The 19,606-nt window shown below is 51.0% G+C and overlaps 1 protein-coding gene across 1 annotated transcript in view; it reads right to left on the bottom strand.

The window, feature by feature from the left end:
- Window positions 1-2,270: 2,270 nt before the first annotated feature.
- LOC123350547 (butyrophilin subfamily 3 member A2-like) overlaps window positions 2,271-19,606 on the bottom strand; it is a 45,634-nt gene continuing 28,298 nt past the window's right edge. Inside the window, exons 6-16 of the mRNA XM_044989177.1 lie at window positions 18,959-18,985; window positions 16,913-16,939; window positions 16,117-16,143; window positions 15,062-15,088; window positions 13,757-13,783; window positions 12,186-12,212; window positions 11,381-11,407; window positions 9,823-9,849; window positions 9,111-9,146; window positions 6,686-6,712; window positions 2,271-2,362 (exon numbers count right to left, since the gene is read on the bottom strand). Coding sequence (XP_044845112.1) covers window positions 2,271-2,362; window positions 6,686-6,712; window positions 9,111-9,146; window positions 9,823-9,849; window positions 11,381-11,407; window positions 12,186-12,212; window positions 13,757-13,783; window positions 15,062-15,088; window positions 16,117-16,143; window positions 16,913-16,939; window positions 18,959-18,985 — 371 coding nt within the window. The remainder of the gene's footprint in view (window positions 2,363-6,685; window positions 6,713-9,110; window positions 9,147-9,822; window positions 9,850-11,380; window positions 11,408-12,185; window positions 12,213-13,756; window positions 13,784-15,061; window positions 15,089-16,116; window positions 16,144-16,912; window positions 16,940-18,958; window positions 18,986-19,606) is intronic.

Below are 19,606 nucleotides of genomic sequence, written 5' to 3'. Positions count from 1 at the left end.
TCTGAGAAAGACAAAAGTGAACTTTTCAACAGAGGAACTTATTTTAATGTACAAGTTGAGACAATTGGTCAAGTTAAGAGAATAATTTCCCAGAGTGAGAAATCAGAGTGGACTTACCGAACTGAGCCATCAATTCATCTGAAAAAAAAAAGTGATTATTTTTTTAAATAGGAACTGATTTTAGTGTCCAAATTGAGATAATGGCTTAGTTTCCCAGAGTGAGAAATCATTCTGCCTGACCCATTGCCATTCAAGTTCCCCGATCCCTCCCCAATACTAACTGTCTGTCCCTGCCAACAGCCCCTGTCCAGAAAGAGAGTCACAGAAATGCAGCAACATTTGAGATTTCACTCAGTAAATTTCCTTCTCATGAGGGTGCCAGGCTGACATCCATGGAGTTGGAATAATCATTCTTTGATCCACAGAAAATGTGGAGCATGGGCAGGGACCTCTCACAGCCCCGCCAATGTGCTTTCACCTGCCCTGGGGAGATGCCTGCTAAGTGTTGAAGAAGAGTACAGACTCCAGGACTTATTCAGTTCTAGATCTGAATTCTGAGGCCTTAAATGCGGTTCTCTCTCTCTATGTATCGCCATAGATTCATATATTTATATGGAGTATTTGGGGCAAATGGTGGAGCAGTCAGAATGGTGGTCAAGGTCCAGTGGAACCCTGCAGATCAGAGCATTTTCAGAAGCCCCTTAGGCTCATGCAGGCAGTGGGATGCCTCAAGTCTTTAGTGCCCCTGATAGTCCTTTGAAAAGCCCCCGTGACACAGATGCTGAGTCTTTGAATGTCAGGGACAGGGCATAGCAAATCTGTGTTGGTCTCTCGTGTTCCCAGTCTAGCTCTTCAGTGGTGCTGGATGGCTTCAGGGCAAGTCTGCAGCTTTGTATGGCCTGTGTCTCACTGAGGAAAGATATCACAGTCTCAGAGACTCTGAAGTTCATAGATTTTGATATGGGGTGAGGGAGCCTCTTCCTTTGATCTTTGGCCTCCCTTTCCTGCTACTTCCTTTCCCTATGTTGTACCTGCTGCCTCTTGATGCTTTTGTCCCTGTCTCCTACTAGTCACCCAGTGAATTCCTGCCCTGAAATCCTGATATATGAGCCCTGGCCCTTTCCCCATCCACAGCTCTACTTCTTCAACCCCCAAGAGCAGGGCTGACTCCCCTCTCCTTTCCCTGATACAAGATCCTGTCTCTTTCAAATGTATCAGTGTGTGAATGCATGAGAGAGGGGGATGATTTTCCTTATTGCTGGGCTCACTGTTTTAAGGGTGCACAGACTATAGAGCAGCCTACAAAGGGCTGCTGCATGCACCCCCTACACTGCACTGTGATGGAATACACCCCAGGATTCACTCCCAACACACTATTGTAATAATAAAAAAAATCTTGTAAGGTATCTTTTGAAAAAACATATAATTTCATAGTCAATATTATCCTGATCAAATGTGAGTGGCAACATTTTACGTAAGGTTATAAGATTCCCCTGTAAGATGTCATTAGCACATGTTCCACACATGTAAATATGTATATATCCTGTTGATCTTCTCTGAGTTAAACTGCTGAAAAATCCATGCGGACTTACTCCTCCCCATCTTGACAAATACTGAAAAAAAAGAAACTCATCGAAGTGTCAGCACTTTGCTTTATCCAGACTATGTCATTATAAAATCTAACCTGATTTTGTCAAATAGAAATTATCCTAAATTATGAGCTACAGAAGAACAATACTTTGGGGATTTTTACTAAATAATATTAAAACATTATCACCATACACTCCTATTATGGAGGCATACTAGTTCCAAAATAGTTAAGGGTTGAGACTTTTCTTTAAAAGGTGATTTTTCTAACTGCTCTAAAATCCAAATATGATGTTGATGGTTCTTCTATACCTTATCTGTATTTCCTGGTTGTCAGATGTTTAAGTATAATTTGCATGTGACAATGGTATGGAATGGAATGGTATGAGACACTATCTGCATTCACAAAGTCTTTGGTCAGTGAATAGTGCTCTTCCAGCAGTAGGTGTCACAGTGTTTTATAAAGGTGGGTAAGAAATGTTTAAAACTCAGTGGTTGGAAGTGTTCCACTCCCAGGCTCCGAGAAAATGTGAAAGGTGTTTTCAAGAGATAGGGGTGACTGGATCTTGGGTAGTAATTGGTAGATTGTCCTCAATCAACTTGTCAGAATAAGTGTTTCGAGGAGACAGAGTGTTGTGGGGATGACTGAGAGTCATGTGGAGAAGAAAGATGGTGGAGGTGGCTTACACCCGAACCCCTTGTTCGTCCTTCTCCACTGCCGGCTGGGCATAGAAATGCCCGTAATGTTGTGGACTACACCGTCTCGTGGTTTGTGCTGGAGAATGCAGGCCCATGGACTTTAGTGTTACCCTGGGGCTTTTTAGGCCATGCAGTCTGGCATCAGTTTGCTCTGAAAATAGCAAGTGTCCCTCAAACAGCAGGTCCTGTAAAGTTTTTTGTACTTCCTGCAGGGACCCTGATGCATGAAACTATGAGCTCCGTCACTTGGTGACTGCTGTGGCCATAGATCTAGCTGTGGAACCCCTGGCATCCAGGGCTGCCTGCAGAGAGGCCCTGGTCACTGTCTTGCCCTCCTCCACAAGGGCTGAGAACTCCTACTGACTGTCATGGGGAAGTCTGTCCTTGAACTTGTTCATTGCTTCCCACATGTTAATGTCATAGCAACCCAGCAGTGCCAGCCGGTTCGCTATGCAAAGTTGAATCCCCCTGTTCAAGCAGGCTTTCTTGCCCAGTAGGTCCAGCTTCTGGGGCTCCTTCACCTTTGGAGCGGACCCTGTCTGGCCCTGACAGTCCTTGTTAGCAGCCACCACAAGTGATCCAGAAGGAGGCTGAGAAAATAAAAGCTCACATCCCTTGACTGACCCAGAGTACTTCCACTCTGTCTTCTTGGCAGTAGGAGGGAGGGAGGCTAGGTTCTGCCAGAGAGTCTTAATAGGTCCCATAATGGCCTCATGGAAGGGGAGAGTGAACTTTGCAGGAGCCGCCACCAATAAAAATTGCCAAGAAGCTGTCAGAAGGCTCTTGACAACTTCAGCCTGCAGGCCCAGATTGGATGCCACCTGCTTTAATAAATCATGATGGGCCCTCAGGTCATCCTGTGGCAGGGATGTCCCTTTCACCATTAACTTGTCATCCGGTGAAGACGAGGAGGAGGCAGGCACCTCCAGAACTCCTCTGTATCCTCCCTGCTGGCACTCATTGGTACTGGTTTCAGTACCAGTTTTGGTACCAGGATGCCTCCTGGGCTTGGCAGTGAGCACGGTGCTGAGGCCAGTCCCACAACGGTACTGGAGTCTGACTCCATTGTATCACAGTGTGGTACTGGCGGTACCCTACTCTCAGAGTATACTGAGTAGGAACACCTAGAGATTGTGCTTTGACCTGGGGAAACCCGCACAGATTCCAAAAAGGCCACTGCACCAGAACCAGCCCCCTTGGGCTCAGGGACCAAGCGATCTGGGGGATCACGGCTTGCAGAGCATCAGATGACAATGATGGGAGGTGTGTGTGGTCTCGGCTGTGGTGGTGAGGAGCCAGATCCAGAGTCTGATTCCAAAAAGGAGAAGGAGGAGCGGGGGGATCAAGGCGGCACCGACCCTCCCAGACCGGAGAATGACGTCATGGCGATGCATCGGGTGATTAGGGGATTCCCTGGAGAGCAGCCTTGATACCGGCCTGAAGCTGGACTACATCTCAGAGCTGGCAGGCGGTGCCTTCAGTGCTGCTTCTTGTACCCCTGGAGAACCGGGTACTGGCAGAATTAGTATGTTTCTAGCCGCTGCATAAGCTTCCGGGGTGGATGGTACGACAAACTGGTAAGCACGCTGGCGGGAAGGGGGTCGCACCTGCCTTCACAAGGTTTGTGGTGCCGGCGCAGATGACTGTGCCGGTGGCTACCACAGTGTCAGAGAGGGAGAGTGGCCCAGTGTAGGTCTCGCCTGTCCCTGTCCACGGGTCTTGCCTTGTTCCTGTCCACTCTTTTATCTCCCTTTGGTGCAGGAGAACGGCTCTTCTCACGGTGCTCCCAATGTTACTTCTTGGGCACTGGAGACAAGGACCAGTGCCGTGAGCTTCTGGCAGTGTGAGGTGTGCTGTGCACTGAAGTTGATGTGCACAATGTTGAGTCAGATCTTGGCTCAGAGGCAAGACTCAATGCTGCCTCCATCAGGAGGTCTTTCAGTCTCACGGCCAGGTCTTTCTGAGTACGTGGTTTAAACTCACAACAAATCTCACAGTGATCTTTTCTGTGGCCTTCTCCCAAATACCTGGAACAGCTCAAGGAAGGATCACTGTTGAATAGAAGTTTCAGAGAGGTAGCCATAATAGTCTGTATCAGCAAAAACAACGAGGAGTCCTTGTGGCACCTTAGAGATTAACAAATTTATTTGGGCATAAGCTTTCATGGGCTACAGCCCACTTCATCAGATGCATGGAGTGGAAAATACAGCGGCGACGTATAAATATGCAGCATATGAAAAGATGGGAGTTGCCTTACCAAGTGGGGGGGGGTCAGTGCTAATGAGCCAATTCAATTAAGGTGGAAGTGGGCTATTCTCAACAGTTGACAAGAAGGGAGGAGAATTCACTTTTGTAGTTCTAATGTGTTCAATGTAATCAAGGTGGCCCATTTCAAACAGTTGCCAAGAAGGTATGAGTATCAGTGGGGGTGGGGGGGGCGGGGATTATTTTTAGTAGTGACCCAGCCATTCCCAGTCTTTATTTTGGCCTAATTTGATGGTGTCCGGTTTACAAATTAATTCCAGTTCTGCAGTTTCTCATTGGAGTCTGTTTTTGAAGTTTTTTTGTTGAAGAATTGCCACTTTTAAGTCTGTTACTGAGTGTCCAGGGAGACTGAAGTGTTCTCCTACTGGTTTTTGAATGTTATAATTGCTGATGTCAGATTTGTGTCCATTTACTCTTTTGTGTAAAGACTGTCTGGTTTGGCCCTCTGCCATGTACATTGTGGAGCCCTCTGCCATGTCCTGTGGAGCCAATGGCAACTGTTGTAACTACAGTAACCCTCAGGGAGAGGGCACTGGACTGGCTCAGCATGTGGAAATGCAAGAACTGGGGAAATGCAAAGCTGAGCCTCACATCACCTCATTTGTACATTACATTTGGCGTTGAGTCTTGTACTCCTTCGCTGTAGCCAAAATACAGGTGCATAAATCAGAGTTTCCCCAGATCCCTAGAGGCCTTAATGCTCCTGCAAGTTGGATTCTGTCACATAGCAGGCCATGCTAATGCCACGTTTTATCATTGAATCATAGAAATTTAGAGCTGAAAGGGACCTCAAGAGGTCATCTAGTCCAGCTCCATGAGCTGAGGCAGGGCCAAGTCAACCTAGGCCATTCCACCAGGGGAATACGAAAGGTGGCCGAGGCCTGTTTTGGGACACAGATTTGAGAGAGAATTTCTTGCAGACCCAAAATGAAAATGGATTGTTGGACAGAAAAAATATAGTAAAAAAGAAACAACAAAGGCAAAATATATTGAGGCGGAATTCATTCAGAGTTCCTTTTTTTTCTGCCATGATGTTCATTTCTTAAGTTTACACTTAAAAGGCTGCAGCTCTAGCACTGTAACAAAGAGGCTCTAGGCTGATGGCACAGAGCTCTCGCAGGGATATAGTTAGTCCACCTCCCTAAGGCTATGTCTACACTAGAGATCTTACAGCTACTGTGCTATACCAACGCAGCTGCACTGCTGTAAGATCTCAAGTGTAGCCACTCTACACCAACAGGAGAGAGCTCTCCCATCGACATAGTTAATCTGCGCCCAATGAGCGGTGGTAGCTATGTTGGTGGGACACCAACACCTTAGAGTGACAAAAGTTATACTGACTTAAGTGGTAGTGTAGACATAGCATAAGAGGCAGTAGCTGTCTCAGTAGAGGCCCTCCCCTCCACATAGCACTGTGCACAGGGGGCGGTTAGGTCAGTTTAACTACGTCGCTCAGGGATCTGGATTATTCACATTGCCGAGCAACATAGTAATACCAAGGTGAGTCTGTAGTGTAGAGCAGACCTAGAGCTGGTTGCCAATTTCAAACAGACATTGACACCTCCCTGAAGCCTGGACTTAGATGCCTGCCTTTGTGAGAGGAGTGGGGTTTAGCACACACCCCTCTTATTGGCATCACCCATTGTCTCACAGCCCTTTGAAGCATCAAAGTTATGTGCTCCAAATACAACTAGGGGATGGACGTGCTGATTATTGGAGCTCACATCTGGGATCTGGTCTTGGCAATAAAGCATGGAAACATGAGTCTGACTCTGGTTTCTTGTTCATCTCCACTTGCTGGGAAATGGCCCAGAAGAGCCTGTATTGCAGCAGTCATCTCTAGAAAGTAGCTGACACACTTATCCTCCATCAGAACAATGTGTTTGGCTTTGAATTGTCAAAGACCAGGTGACACCTGTCTGTCTATCCAGACATGACAGCACGTTACCCCGTGTTTGCTGCAGAGAGCTCACAGTGCTGCCAAGGGACTGGGGTTATTGTAATGTGATTTGTATTTTCGCCCAAACTTCACTCAGCCCTGCCCTGCAGTGTTGGTGCTTCTGTATCTGCTCAGCACCGTGTGTGGCTGGGATCCTCTGCCCAGGGACTCTAATGGGGAGGTGGAAAAACTTACCAATTGTCTTACGCAGCTTGCCACACTCTGGGGAGAGAAGAAAAAGAGACCATCATGGGTTCAGAAAGAGTCATTTGAGCAGAGTGAGATGGATTTAATTCAATCTGTGGGCATATGTGCACTGCATCAGGTAGTGAGCTTCACATTTTGGGCATGCAGATTAGCTGTAGCGCCGCTCAAAATAGTGTGCTGAAAATTGCAGAGTAGGTGGGGGCAGCATGTGCAGCAGTTTGGGCTTGCTGCTCAAGTAGAAGCCTTCTTGGAAGCCCTGTGTACCAACTCAGATGGCTACCCTGAGCTACAGGCCCTGTACACTAGCCACACTGCTGCTGTTAATGCGCTAGCTCACGCAGAGCACAGGGAAAATTCACAAGCTACAACAAAAGATAACCTAACATATTTCCTTACTATTACTTACTATTTCTGCTTAGTTCAGATATGGCTTAGGGAGATGTATTTTCCCTGCCCTGGTTCCTTGCTGACTTGGAGAGAACAAAGGAACACCAAAACAAAAACCTTCCCTCACAGATTTGAAAGTCTCTTCTCCCCTTATTGGTCCTTTTGGTCAGATGCCAACCAGGTTATCTGAGCTTCTTAACCCTTTACAGGTAGGGAGGGATTTTATGCTACCCTTAGCTGTATGTTTATGACAGGCCTGCACTGCTGCAGCCTGTCACCCAGCCTCAGACCTCTTATTTCTGTGCCATGCCGAATCCCTTTGTGGTTCTGATTTGCAGAAGTGTGTAACTCTAGGGTCAGTGGCTGGCAGGCATTTAGCTGGGGAATGGCTCTGTGTCGCTGTGAGCCCCTGGAGTTACTCTTCACCCTTAGAGATGTGGGGTCAGGTTCTGTCTCCGCTCCCAGTGGAACAAGGTAGGCAGTGGCTGCCATCAGAGTGCACCTCACAAAGACCATATAGAGCATAGAAGGGTTTGGAGGCTCTGGTCATTTGAGGCCCAGGTCTAGAAGAGGGGTGGGGAAAACAGGACAGGACTAAGGAACTGAGGGCTGGGATAGCAGGGAAGCTGTGGGTGGGGACTGAGGGATGCCAGCAGAGCTGGGGCTGGGGAAGGAACCCCAGGCCTGGAATACCAGGGGCCTGCAAGCAGCGGTGGTGTTTTCCCCATGGGGACCCCCTTCACAGATCAGATCTGGGCCCCCTACCAGTCACCTGGCTTGTATGGTGTGTGCAAGGTCACGCTGTGCAGAGGACACCATTCAGAGTCCTTGGCAGCATTGCACAAGATGGAGCTGCTGACACTTGGCAAGTGAGATTTGGCTTTCAGGGGGCTCCTCGGTGCCTCAGGGTTCCCTGCAAGTGTACGGCTTGCATATGCCTAATCCCACCACTAGCTGCAGGTCAGGACTGAGGGTCACTGGCAGAGCTGTGGGGCTGGAGAGCCCAGGGATGGGATAGCAGGGGGCTGCAGGTCGGGATTGAGGGGCCCTGGAAGACCTGTGTATACGTGGGAAACCAGCCACTGGGATAGTAGGGATTTTGCATATTAGAATTGATGTCTATCCATATAATTGCATGGATGAAATTTGTCCAGACCCTCATCAAGTCCCACTAATCCATATGCACTAATCTCACTCTGTCATTAAGGATGATACTCAAACGTGAGATGCAAAGACTGTAGTGTTTGAATATTTCCAGGGGTGGGGGAGGTGATCATGAAGGTGACTGAAATCCATACATTGTGTGTGCTCATTTTCCTATCATATTATAGTCTGAAAGCACACGTTTACGAGGGTGTAGCAGGGTGGACCCTGCTCCGGGGTTTTAAGGGGTTTAAAATGTGGCCTGACAGAGCTGAGCTGATTGGGGAAGTGGCTGCAGCTGGGGGCCACGCCCCAAACTGAGGAGCAGGGCCTTATAAAAGGCCAGATCAGCCAGGAAGCCAGAGAGTCTCTCTCTGTGGTTAGAGAGAGATGGGCCTCGCTGCTTAGATGCTAAGATAAGTACCTAGGGTGAAGCAGGACGGGGAAAAGGCTGAGGGGCTGGGGAAAGCTCCAGCCTAGGAAAGCCCCAGGCCTGCGGCCTAGTACAGGGCTAAGAGGTACTGGGATTTGCAGGGGGCAACCTAAGGATAGGTAAAGCAGCAGGTCCGAACCCCGTTGCCGGTGATGAGAAGGCTGACACTGCAGTCTGTCCCAGGATATGGGGCTCGATAGTGACTGAGCAGTAGCCATTCTGAGGCAAGTGGGGATAGCGTGGTGGCGGGGGCTCCCCTGAGAGGGGGAGACCCAGTTAGAGTAAAAGGGGCACCGGGTCCAGGGAGGGACACGGGGCTGAGAGTAAAGCAGGTGGATCACCAGCCTGCAGAGGGCGCTCCGGACTGGAAAAAGAGCTAAGTTGCGGAGTAACCAGTAGGAGGCGCCGCAGGGGTGAGTCCAACCGTTTACAGAGGGATTATACTAGTACCTGATTTCAACTTCTTGTTCTCCTTTTCCTGAGACTCTGAAATGGCAAAGAGAAAAGACACAGGAGCTGTGTGATGCTGTGTGCCCCATAACCACTTGGGTTAGTTACAGACACTGCACAGCCTCACTCCCAGCCCCAGTACAGGAGCCAGCAGCTTCAGTAGGAATGCGGCTGGCGGTTAGTGATACCGACCAACACAGGAGCCCTTGGATTTGCAAAGCATCTAACCTTGATGGAAAACGTGGGTCTGGATCCCAATACAGCTCTGACATTCTCAACCCTTCTGTCTCAGGGGAATTCCTTTTCTGTGTTACTAACAAGCTACACACTCCAGGTGTAAGTAGGGGATGGACGTGCAGATGATTGGAGCTCACATCTGAGATCTGGTTTTGTCAACAAAGCATGGAAATATGAGCCACGTTCCAGGGAGTGGCCCAGAAGAGCCTGCGCTGCAGCAGTCATTTGCACAAATCGGCTAGTCCCTTTCTGCTGCATCAGAACAATGTGATTGGCATTGGATTGTCAAAGGCCAGGTGACACCACATCTATCCTGTGTCACGGCGCTGCAGTGGATCTGGAGTGATTGTTATGTGATTTGTATGTTTGCCAAAACTTCACTCAGCCATGCTGTGCAGTGTCTGTGTCTGCTCAGAACCATGTGTTGCTGGGAGCTTCTGCCCAGGGGCTCTGTGGGGCAGTTGGATGAACTTACCAATCCTTTCACGCAGCTTGCTGCACTCTGGGGAGAGAAGAGAAGGAGACCATCATGGGTTCAGCAGGGGTCATTCTGAGCAGAGTGTCATGAGGCTGGAGTGACGGAAGCTCCCTAAAAGTGGGGGGCCACCTGCAGCCGTACCGTGGACCCAACCCACTGTGGCACCCCTCCCCCTGCAGTCCTGCACTTGTCCTGCCCCTTTCCCTGAGCCCCCTCTCCCATGTACTACCCAATCCCCCTGAAGACCCACCCTCACACTGCCCCTTCTCCCCAAACCAGTGCTCTTGCACCACCCCTTCCCCCGAGACCCCATTCCTGTGCCACCTCTTCGCTCGAAAACACACCCCTGCACTAGTATGAGCATTCCATATGAATTATCCCAGAATGCCCGGACCAGCATTGACCAGAGGCTTCACTTGACAAGGGACTGATGATAGATGTCTTGAAGCCGAGCCCACAGGCTCTTCTCACCCAGGAACTTCCAACCCACCTCCCACTGACCTGCTGACAGGTGCCAGAACTACAACCTCAACTTTCTATTTAAACCAAGAACAGGAGCAGGATGTTGTCCATGCAAATAGGCTTTTCCTTGCCCAGTTCTGCTTCCCTTGTATTTCCTGCTCCTACCCCCCACTCCTATCTTCTGGCAACCTGACTCTGCTGCTTTCTCACACCTGACTCTTGTTCCAAACACAAGGCCTGACCACCATGCCCTGGTCATGACACTCCAGCAGAGCTAGCACGAGTCGGCTACCTGGGCTGAGACGCTCGCTCCTACCTACAGTGTAGACGTATCTGATGAGCCAAGAGTGTCAGAACTGACAGGACGTGTCAGACAAAACTGTTGTTAATGAACAAGAAGACAGGGTCCCAGATCAGCCCTGAAACAGAGCTCACAAATTGACACTGGGGGAAGCACCGCCAGCAGGTGGCACTGCCAGGAACAAGGGGAGGGAGCATCACACCAGAAAATGTGTCACATAGAGAGAGGCCTTCACTGCTGCAGCCTGTCACCCAGCCTCAAACCTCCTCTTTCTAGGCTGTGCAATCCCTTTGTGGTGCTGATTTGCAAAAGTGTGTAACTCTAGGGTTAGTTGGGGAAGGGTCCATGGGGCTTTGTGGTACTAGATTTACTCTCCACCAGTAAAGATGTGGGGTCACATACAGTCTCTGCTCCCAGTGGAACAGGCTGGGTGGTAGGTCCCATCAGAGTGCACCTCACAGAGCCCACACAAAGCACAGAAGTGTTCGGAGGCTCTGTTCATTCGAGGCCCAGACCTAGACTAAGATGGGGGGAAACAGGACAGGACTGAGAAGCTGAGGGCTGGGATAGCAGGGAAGCCAGGGTGGGTTGGGGACTGAGGGATGCCAACAGAGCTGGGGCTGGGGGAGGAAGCCCAGGCATACAGCCAATTCTGCCGCTTTTTTTACTTCCAAGGGCAGGGAGGGATGATCATGAAGGAGACTCAAGTCCATACATTGTACAGGGGATTTTTCTTTATTGTGACAGTGTGAAAGCACAGACACACGTTAAGTAGGGGGTTTAGTGAAGTACCTGCTTCAAAGGCCTTCCTCTCAGCATCTGAAATAGAGAGGAGAAAATAGTTAGAGACAGAGACAGGCTCCATGTGATGCTGTGTGCCCCATAACAACTGGGGTTAGTTACAGACACTGCACAACTTCACTCCTAGCCCCAACACGGGAGCCCTCAGCTTTGATAGCAGTGGGGCTGGTGGTTAGTGTTACGGACCAACACACAGGAGTCCTGGGATTTACAAATCATCGAACATTGATGGAAGACGGGGTCTGGATCCCGACACAGCTCTGACATTCTCATCCCTTCCATCTCAGGTGAATTCCTTTTCTGTGTTACTAACAGGCCTTCGTAGCAATAAAGCTACGCACTCCAAGTACAACTAGAGGATGGACGTGCTGATTATTGGAGTTCACATCTGGGATCTGGTCTTGGCAACAAAGCATGGAAACGTGAGTCTGAGTCTGGTCTATTCCTCATCTCCACATTTTTGGAAGTGGCTCAGAAGAGCCTGCACAGTGGCAGTTATCTATAGAAAGTGGCTGGCCCTCTCCTGCTCCATCAGAACAATGTGATTGGTATTGGATTCTGAAAGGCAAGGTAACACCTGTCTATCTATCCAGACATGAGAGCAGGTAACCCTTTGTCTGCTGCAGAGAGCTCACAGTGCTATGGTGGGACTGGGGTGACTGTAATGTGATTTGTATTTTTGTCCAAACTTCACTCAGCCCTGCCTTGCGGTGTCAGTGTTTCTGTGTCTGCTCAGCACCATGTGTGGCTGGGATCCTCTGCACAGGGGCTCTGCCAAGGAGGTGGATGAACTTACCAAGCTTCTTACGGAGCTCCTGACACTCTGTGGAGAGAAGAGAAGGAGACCATCATGGGTACAGCAGGGGTTGTTCTGAGCAGAGTGTCATGGGGCTGGAGAAACGGAAGCTCCCTACAAGTGGGGGGCCACCTGCAGCCTTACCATGGATCCAACCCACTGAGCCACCCCTCCCCCTGAAGCCCTGCACTTGTCCCGCTCTTTTCCCTGAGGCACCCCCATGTGCTACGCAATCCCCCTGAACACCCACCCTCATGCTGCCCCTTTTCACTCAGCCAGTGCTCTTGCACAACCCCTTCCTGGAGGTGCCTTTCCCACACCAACTCTTCCCCTGAAAACACACCCCTGCACTAGTATGAGCTTTCCATAAGAATTATCCCACAATGACCAATACAGCATTGACCAGAGGGTTTCACTTGGCAAGGGACTGATGCCACATATCTTGAAGCCTGACCCACAGGGCTCTTCTCACCCAGGAAGTTCCAGCTCACCTCCCACTGACCTGCTGACAGTTACCAGAACTACAACCTCAACTTTCTATTTAAACCAACCACAGGCCCAGGATGTTGTCCATGGAAATAAGCTTTTCACTGCCCAGTTCTGCTTCCCTTGTGTTACCTGCTCCTTCCCCCTGACTCCGATCTCCTGGCAACTTGACCCTGCTGCTTCCTCACACCTGACTCCTTTTCCACCCTCTAGGCCTGACCACCCAAGCCCTGGTCATGATACTCGAGCAGAGCGAGCATGAATCAGCTACCTGAGCTGAGAAGCTCGCTCCCAGCTACAGTGTAGATGTACCTGATGAGTCAAGAGTGTCAGAACTGACAGGACGTGTCAGACAAAACTATTGTTAATGAACAACAGACAAGGTCCCAGATCAGCCCTGAAACAGAGCCCACAAATTGACACTGGGGACAGCACCTCCAGCAGATGGCAGTGCCAGGAATGAGGAGAGGGATCATCACACCAGAAAACATGTCATCTAGAGAGAGGCCTGCACTGCTGCAGGCTATCACCTGGCCTCAAACCTCCTATTTCTAGGCTGCGCAATCCCTTTGTGGTGCTGATTTGCAAAAGTGTGTAACTCTAGGGTTAGTGCTGGCAGAAGCTTAGCTGGGGAAGGGCTCAGTGGGGCTTTGTGGTACTGGATTTACTCTCCACCCCTAAAGATGTGGGGTCACATACAGTCTCAGCTCCCAGTGGAACAGGCTGGGTGGTGGATCCCGTCAGAGTGAACCTCACAGAGCCCACATAGAGCATAGAAGGGTTTGGAGGCTCTGTTCATTCGAGGCCCAGACCTAGACTGGGAGGGGGGGGGAACAGAACAGGACTGAGATGCTGACAGCTGGGATAGCGGGAAGCTGTGGGTGGGGGACTGAGGCATACCAACAGAGTTGGGAGTGGGGGAGGAAGCCCAGGGATACCACAAATTCTGCAGCATTTATTACTTCCAAGAGCAGGGCGGGATGATCATGAAGGAGACTCAAGTCCATACATTTTACAGGGGATTTTTCTTTCTTCTTACAGTGCAAAAGCACAGACACATGTTAAGTAGGGGGTTAGTGAAGTACCTGCTTCAAAGGCTTTCCTCTCAGCATCTGAAATAGGGAGGAGAAAAGAGTCAGAGACAGAGACAGGTGCTGTGTGATGTTGTGTGCCCTATAATGACTGTAGTTAGTTACAGACACCCCACAGCCTCACTCCAGGCTCCAGCACAGGAGCCCTCAGCTTTGATAGCAGTGGGACCAGGGCTGCCCGGGGGGGGCAAGTGGGGCAATTTGCCCCAGGCCCCGGGCCCAGCAGGGGCCCCCATGAGAGTTTTTTGGGGCCTCTGGAGCAGGGTCCTTCGCTCGCTCCGGGGGCCCCGGAAAATTCTCACGGGGCCTGGGTCCCCGGAGCTTCTTCGCTCCTGGTCTTCGCTGGCCGGGGTGTCCTTCCTCTCCGGGACAGAAGGACCCCCCACCGCTGAAGCGGGACCCGCCGCCACAGTGCAGCCGGGTCTTCAGCAGTAATTCGGCGGCGGGGCGGGGGTCCTTCCGTTCCGGGACCTGCCGCCGAAGTGCCCCGAAGACCCGTGCTGGGGGCTGCACTTCGGTGGCGGATTTCGCTTCGGCGGAAATTCAGCGGCAGAGGGCCCCCACCGTGGGTCTTTGGGGCACTTTGGCGGCGGGTCCCGGAACTGAAGGACCCCCCACCGCTGACTTACCGCCGAAGCAGGGGCCCCCTGCTGCCGAAGACCCCGGGCCCCTGGAATCCTCTGGGCGGCCCTGAGTGGGGCTGGCAGTTAGTGATACATACCAACACACAGGAGCCCTGGGATTTACAAATCATCTAACCCTGATGGTAGACGTGGGTCTGGATCCCAATACAGCTCTGACATTCTCATCCCTTCCGTCTCAGCCCTTTGGAGCAACAAAACTATGCACTCCAGGTATAATGAGGGGATGCATGTGCTGATTATTGGAGCTCACATCAGGGATCTGGCCTTGGCAACAAAGCATGGAAGCCTGAGTCTGAGTCTGGTCTCTTGCTCATCTCCACATTTTCAGAAGTGGCCCAGAAGAGCCTGCACTGCAGAAGTCATCTATAGAAAGTGGCTGCCCCCTCCTGCTCCATCAGAACAATGTGACTGGCATTGGATTGGCTAAGCCAAGGTGACACCTCTCTATCCACACATGAGAGCAGGTCACCCTGTGTCTGCTGCAGAGAGCTCAAAGTGCTGCCGTGGGACTGGAGTTACTGTAATGTGATTTCTATTTTTGCTCAAATGTCACTCAGCCGTCCCCTGCAGTGTTGGTGTTTCTGTGTCTGCTCAGCACCGTGTGTGGCTGGGATCCTCTGCACAGGGGCTCTGCCAAGGAGGTGGATGAACTTACCAAGCTTCTTACGGAGCTCCTGACACTCTGTGGAGAGAAGAGAAGGAGACCATCATGGGTACAGCAGGGGTTGTTCTGAGCAGAGTGTCATGGGGCTGGAGAAACGGAAGCTCCCTACAAGTGGGGGGCCACCTGCAGCCTTACCATGGATCCAACCCACTGAGCCACCCCTCCCCCTGAAGCCCTGCACTTGTCCTGCCCTTTTCCCTGAGGCACCCCCATGTGCTACGCAATCCCCCTGAACACCCACCCTCATGCTGCCCCTTTTCACTCAGCCAGTGCTCTTGCACAACTCCTTCCTGGAGGTGCCTTTCCCACACCAACTCTTCCCCTGAAAACACACCCCTGCACTAATATGAGCTTTCCATAAGAATTATCCCACAATGACCAATACAGCATTGACCAGAGGGTTTCACTTGGCAAGGGACTGATGCCACATATCTTGAAGCCTGACCCACAGGGCTCTTCTCACCCAGGAAGTTCCAGCTCACCTCCCACTGACCTGCTGACAGTTACCAGAACTACAACCCCAACTTTCTATTTAAACCAACCACAGGCCCAGGATGTTGTCCATGGAAATAAGCTTTTCACTGCCCAGTTCTGCTTCCCTTGTGTTACCTGCTCCTTCCCCCTGACTCCGATCTCCTGGCAACTTGACCCTGCTGCTTCCTCACACCTGACTCCTTTTCCACCCTCTAGGCCTGACCACCCAAGCCCTGGTCATGATACTCGAGCAGAGCGAGCATGAATCAGCTACCTGAGCTGAGAAGCTCGCTCCCAGCTACAGTGTAGATGTACCTGATGAGTCAAGAGTGTCAGAACTGACAGGACGTGTCAGACAAAACTATTGTTAATGAACAACAGACAAGGTCCCAGATCAGCCCTGAAACAGAGCCCACAAATTGACACTGGGGACAGCACCTCCAGAAGGTGGCACTGCCAGGAATGAGGGAAGGGAGCATCACACCAGAACACGTGTAACAGAGAGGGGATTTTCCTTCCTTGTAACAATGTAAAAGCAGAGACACACGTGAAGTAGGGGGTTAGTGAAGTACCTGATTCAATGGTCTTCCTTTCAACATCTGAAATAGGGAGGAGAAAAGAGTTAGAGACAGATACACACTGAGTGATGCTTTGTGCCCTATAACCATTGGGATTAGTTACAGACACCCCACAGCCTCACTCCCAGCCCCAGCACAGGAGCCAGCAGCTTTGATAGGTGTGGGGCTGGCAGCTAGTGAGACTCACCAACTCACAGGAGCCCTGGGATTTGCAAAGCATCTAAGCTTGATGGAAGGCGTGAGTCTGGATCCTGATGCAGCTCTGACATTCTCAACCCTTCTGTCTCAGGGGAATTCCTTTTCTGTGTTACTAACAGCCCTTTGGAGTATCAGAGTTACGCTCTCCAGGTACAGCTAGGGGATGGACGTGCTGATTATTGGAGCTCAAATCTGCAATCTGGTCTTGGCAATACAGAATGGAAATGTTAGTCGGAGTCTGGTCTCTTGCTCATCTCCACATTTTCGGAAGTGTCCCAGAAGGGCCTGCACTGCTGCAGTCATCTACAGAAAGCGGCTGGCTCCCTCTGCTCCATCAGAACAATGTGATTGTCATTGGATTGTCCAAGCCAAGGTGACACCTGTCTGTCTATCCAGACATGAAAGCTATAACCCTGTGTCTGCTGCAAAGAGTTCACAGTACTGCTGTGGTCACTGTAATGTGATTTGTATTTTTGCCCAAACTGTTCACTCAGCCCTGCCCTGCAGTGTTGGTGCTTCTGTGTCTGCTCAGCACTGTGTGTGTCTGGGAGCTTCTGTCTATTGGCTCTAATGGGGAGGTGGAAAAACTTACCAGTTGTCTCACGCAGCTCCTGGTACTCTGGGGAGAGAAGAGAAGGAGACTATGGTCGTTCAGTGTGGGCTGTTCGAAGCACAGTGATGTGGGATTTTTCCCAACTCTGGGTACATCTCCACTGCAGATGGAAGCAAGCTTCCCAGTTTGGGCAGCAGACATGTGTTAGCTCTGCTCAAGCCAGTGAGCTAAAAGCAGCAGAGTAGCCAGTGGCAGAGCCGCTGATGAGGGGTGGGGGTCAAAGGGCGCAATTGCCCAGGCTCCGGGCAGCGGCAAAGGCAGCCTCGTGGGCGTGTGGAAGCCCTGGCCATGCCAGAAGAGCCCCCATTGACTGTTCTGCCCTGTGGCCTGGAAGTGCTGTCTGTGGGCCTGGCCAGGAGTAGCACATGCAGCAGCTTGGGCTAGCTGCTCAAATACAGACCCGCTCAGAGCCCCTTGGTATGGACTCAGGCTGCTACCCTGAGCCACTGCCCCTGCGATCCTAGCCACACTGCTACTCTCAGTGCACTAGGTCAAGTGGAGCTAGTTTGTGTTTAGCTACTGAGCTGGGAAGCTCACTCCCAGCTCCAGTGTAGACGTACCCACTGAGCCAAGGGTCACATCAGACAAAACTCTTGTTAATGAACAACAAACAAGATGCCAGATCAATCCCTAAACAGAGCCCACAAATTGCCACTGGGGGCAGCTTATGGGACTGCAGGGAAGAAGGGGAGGGAGAGTCACACCAGAACTTGTATCACATAGAGAGAGGCCTGTACTGCTGCAGCCTGTCACCCAGCCTCTGACCTCCTATTTCTGAGCTGGGTAATCCCTTTGTGGTGCTGATTTGCAAAAGTGGGTAACTCTAGGGTCAGTGGTTGGAAGGAGCTTAGCTGGGGCAGGGCTCTGTGGGGCTGTGTGGAACTGGATTTCCCATCCACCCCTAGATACATGGGTCAGGTCCTGCCCCAGCTCTTGTGAGAACAATGTGGATGGTGGGGCCCATCACAGTGCACCTCAAAGAGCCCATATAGCCTATATAAAGTGTATTAGTGTTTGGAAGCTCTGTTTCTTTGGGGGCCAGGCCTAGATTAGGATATGGGGAAACAGGACAGAACTGAGGAGCTGAGGGCTGGGATCGCAGGGAAGCTGTGGGTGAGGATTGAGAGATGCCAACAGAGGAGGGATGGGGGAGGCAGCCCAGGGATGAGATGTGTGTGTGTGTCGGGGGGGGTGCGGTGCAGTCAGTGGTGGTGTTTCTCCTAAGGGGACTCCTTGCAAAGCTCAATTCCAGGACCCCTTCCCCTGACCTTGCACATATGTTGTGTGCAAGGATGGTGGCGGAAGTAACAGAACTGGACAGGACTGAGGAGCTTGGGGCTGATGTAGCAGGGAGGCAGTGGGTGGGGATTTAGGGGCACTGGTGGTGCACTGGTGCTGTAGGGAGGCAGGGAGGCAGTGGGTGAGCACTATCGGGCAGTGGTAGAGCTGTGTGCAAGTGGGGAGCCCAGCATTGGGATAGCAGGGATTTTGCAGGTCAGAACTGAGATGTAACCAGAGACCTGCATGGAGGAAGCTTGCCCAGCCCCTGGCTCAGGGCTTGTTTATACAGCCCTGTAGTCTGGCCTGTGAGGGTCGATTTGCAGCAGACACAAAAATGCTGCGCTGTAACTGAACATTGAACGGTACCTAGTTGGTCCTCTTCAGATATGATTATAGAAATGTAAGCTAGGGGCCTTTCAGTGCACACCCACTGCATCCACACGGGGTTGTTAGTTACCAGGCAGCGCTTTGGTGTGTGTTGCTCTTCACACCCCCGTAATCTGACCTGTTGGGCAGTGTAGACATAGCCTGAGTCCTGCCATCATATATGCATTAACTTCATTCTTTGTTGCTGAGGATGATACTGAAATGTGAGCTGCAAACGCTGCAGTGTTTGTTTATTTCCATGACAGGGGGAGATGATCATGAAGGTGACTAAGGTCCCTACAGAGCATATTGTGATATTTCTATCTCATTATAGCATGAAAGCGCAGATATATATTTACTGGGGGTTTATCCAAGTACCTGACTCCCAGGTCTTTTTCTCAGTCTCTGAAATGGGGAAGAGAAAAGAGTTAGACCCAGAGACACACACTGTGAGGGGCTGAACACTCCCTAATGACTGGGGTTAGTCACAGACATCCCACACCTGCACTCTCAGCCCCAGAGCCAGAGCTAGCAGGTTTGACAAGAGCAGGGCTGGTGATCAGTGATATACAACAACAGGCAGGAGTCCTGGGGAGTTTCTCACTCCTTAGCCCTTGTCTAAACACACACGAGAACCAGGTTAACTAATTAGGTTTGAAAACACGCCTTGAGTTAAACTGGTGCAGGGCTGTGTGTAGCGCGGGCCTTGGGCTGATGCCGCAGGGCTAGTAGACCCATGGGGTGCGGTCAGTTACTCCACAGTGATCCCTCTGGCTAGTTACAGAACAGCACGGATTGCTAGGGGGAGTCCCATGCAAGCCTCCCCAGCTGGAGGAATGGTGGCCACAAGGGGGCATGGCAGAGGGCAAAGGAGGTGAAAGAGGGGGAGCCTCAGGGCTTTTTCTGGCTGTGACTGCCGGGAGAATCCCAGTCACTGCGCTGGCATGTTATATCCATTCTCTGCACCTTTCATCTGTATTTCCCTGCATGTGTGTGCAGTGCCCAGCAGAATGGGTCAGCACCAGT

This window comes from Mauremys mutica, chromosome 15 (assembly GCF_020497125.1).
Source record: "Mauremys mutica isolate MM-2020 ecotype Southern chromosome 15, ASM2049712v1, whole genome shotgun sequence".
In the NCBI taxonomy this organism is placed as follows: Eukaryota; Metazoa; Chordata; order Testudines; family Geoemydidae; genus Mauremys; species Mauremys mutica.
Note: the sequence above shows the minus strand (reverse complement) of the source record. Positions and strands in the feature narration are given on the sequence as shown.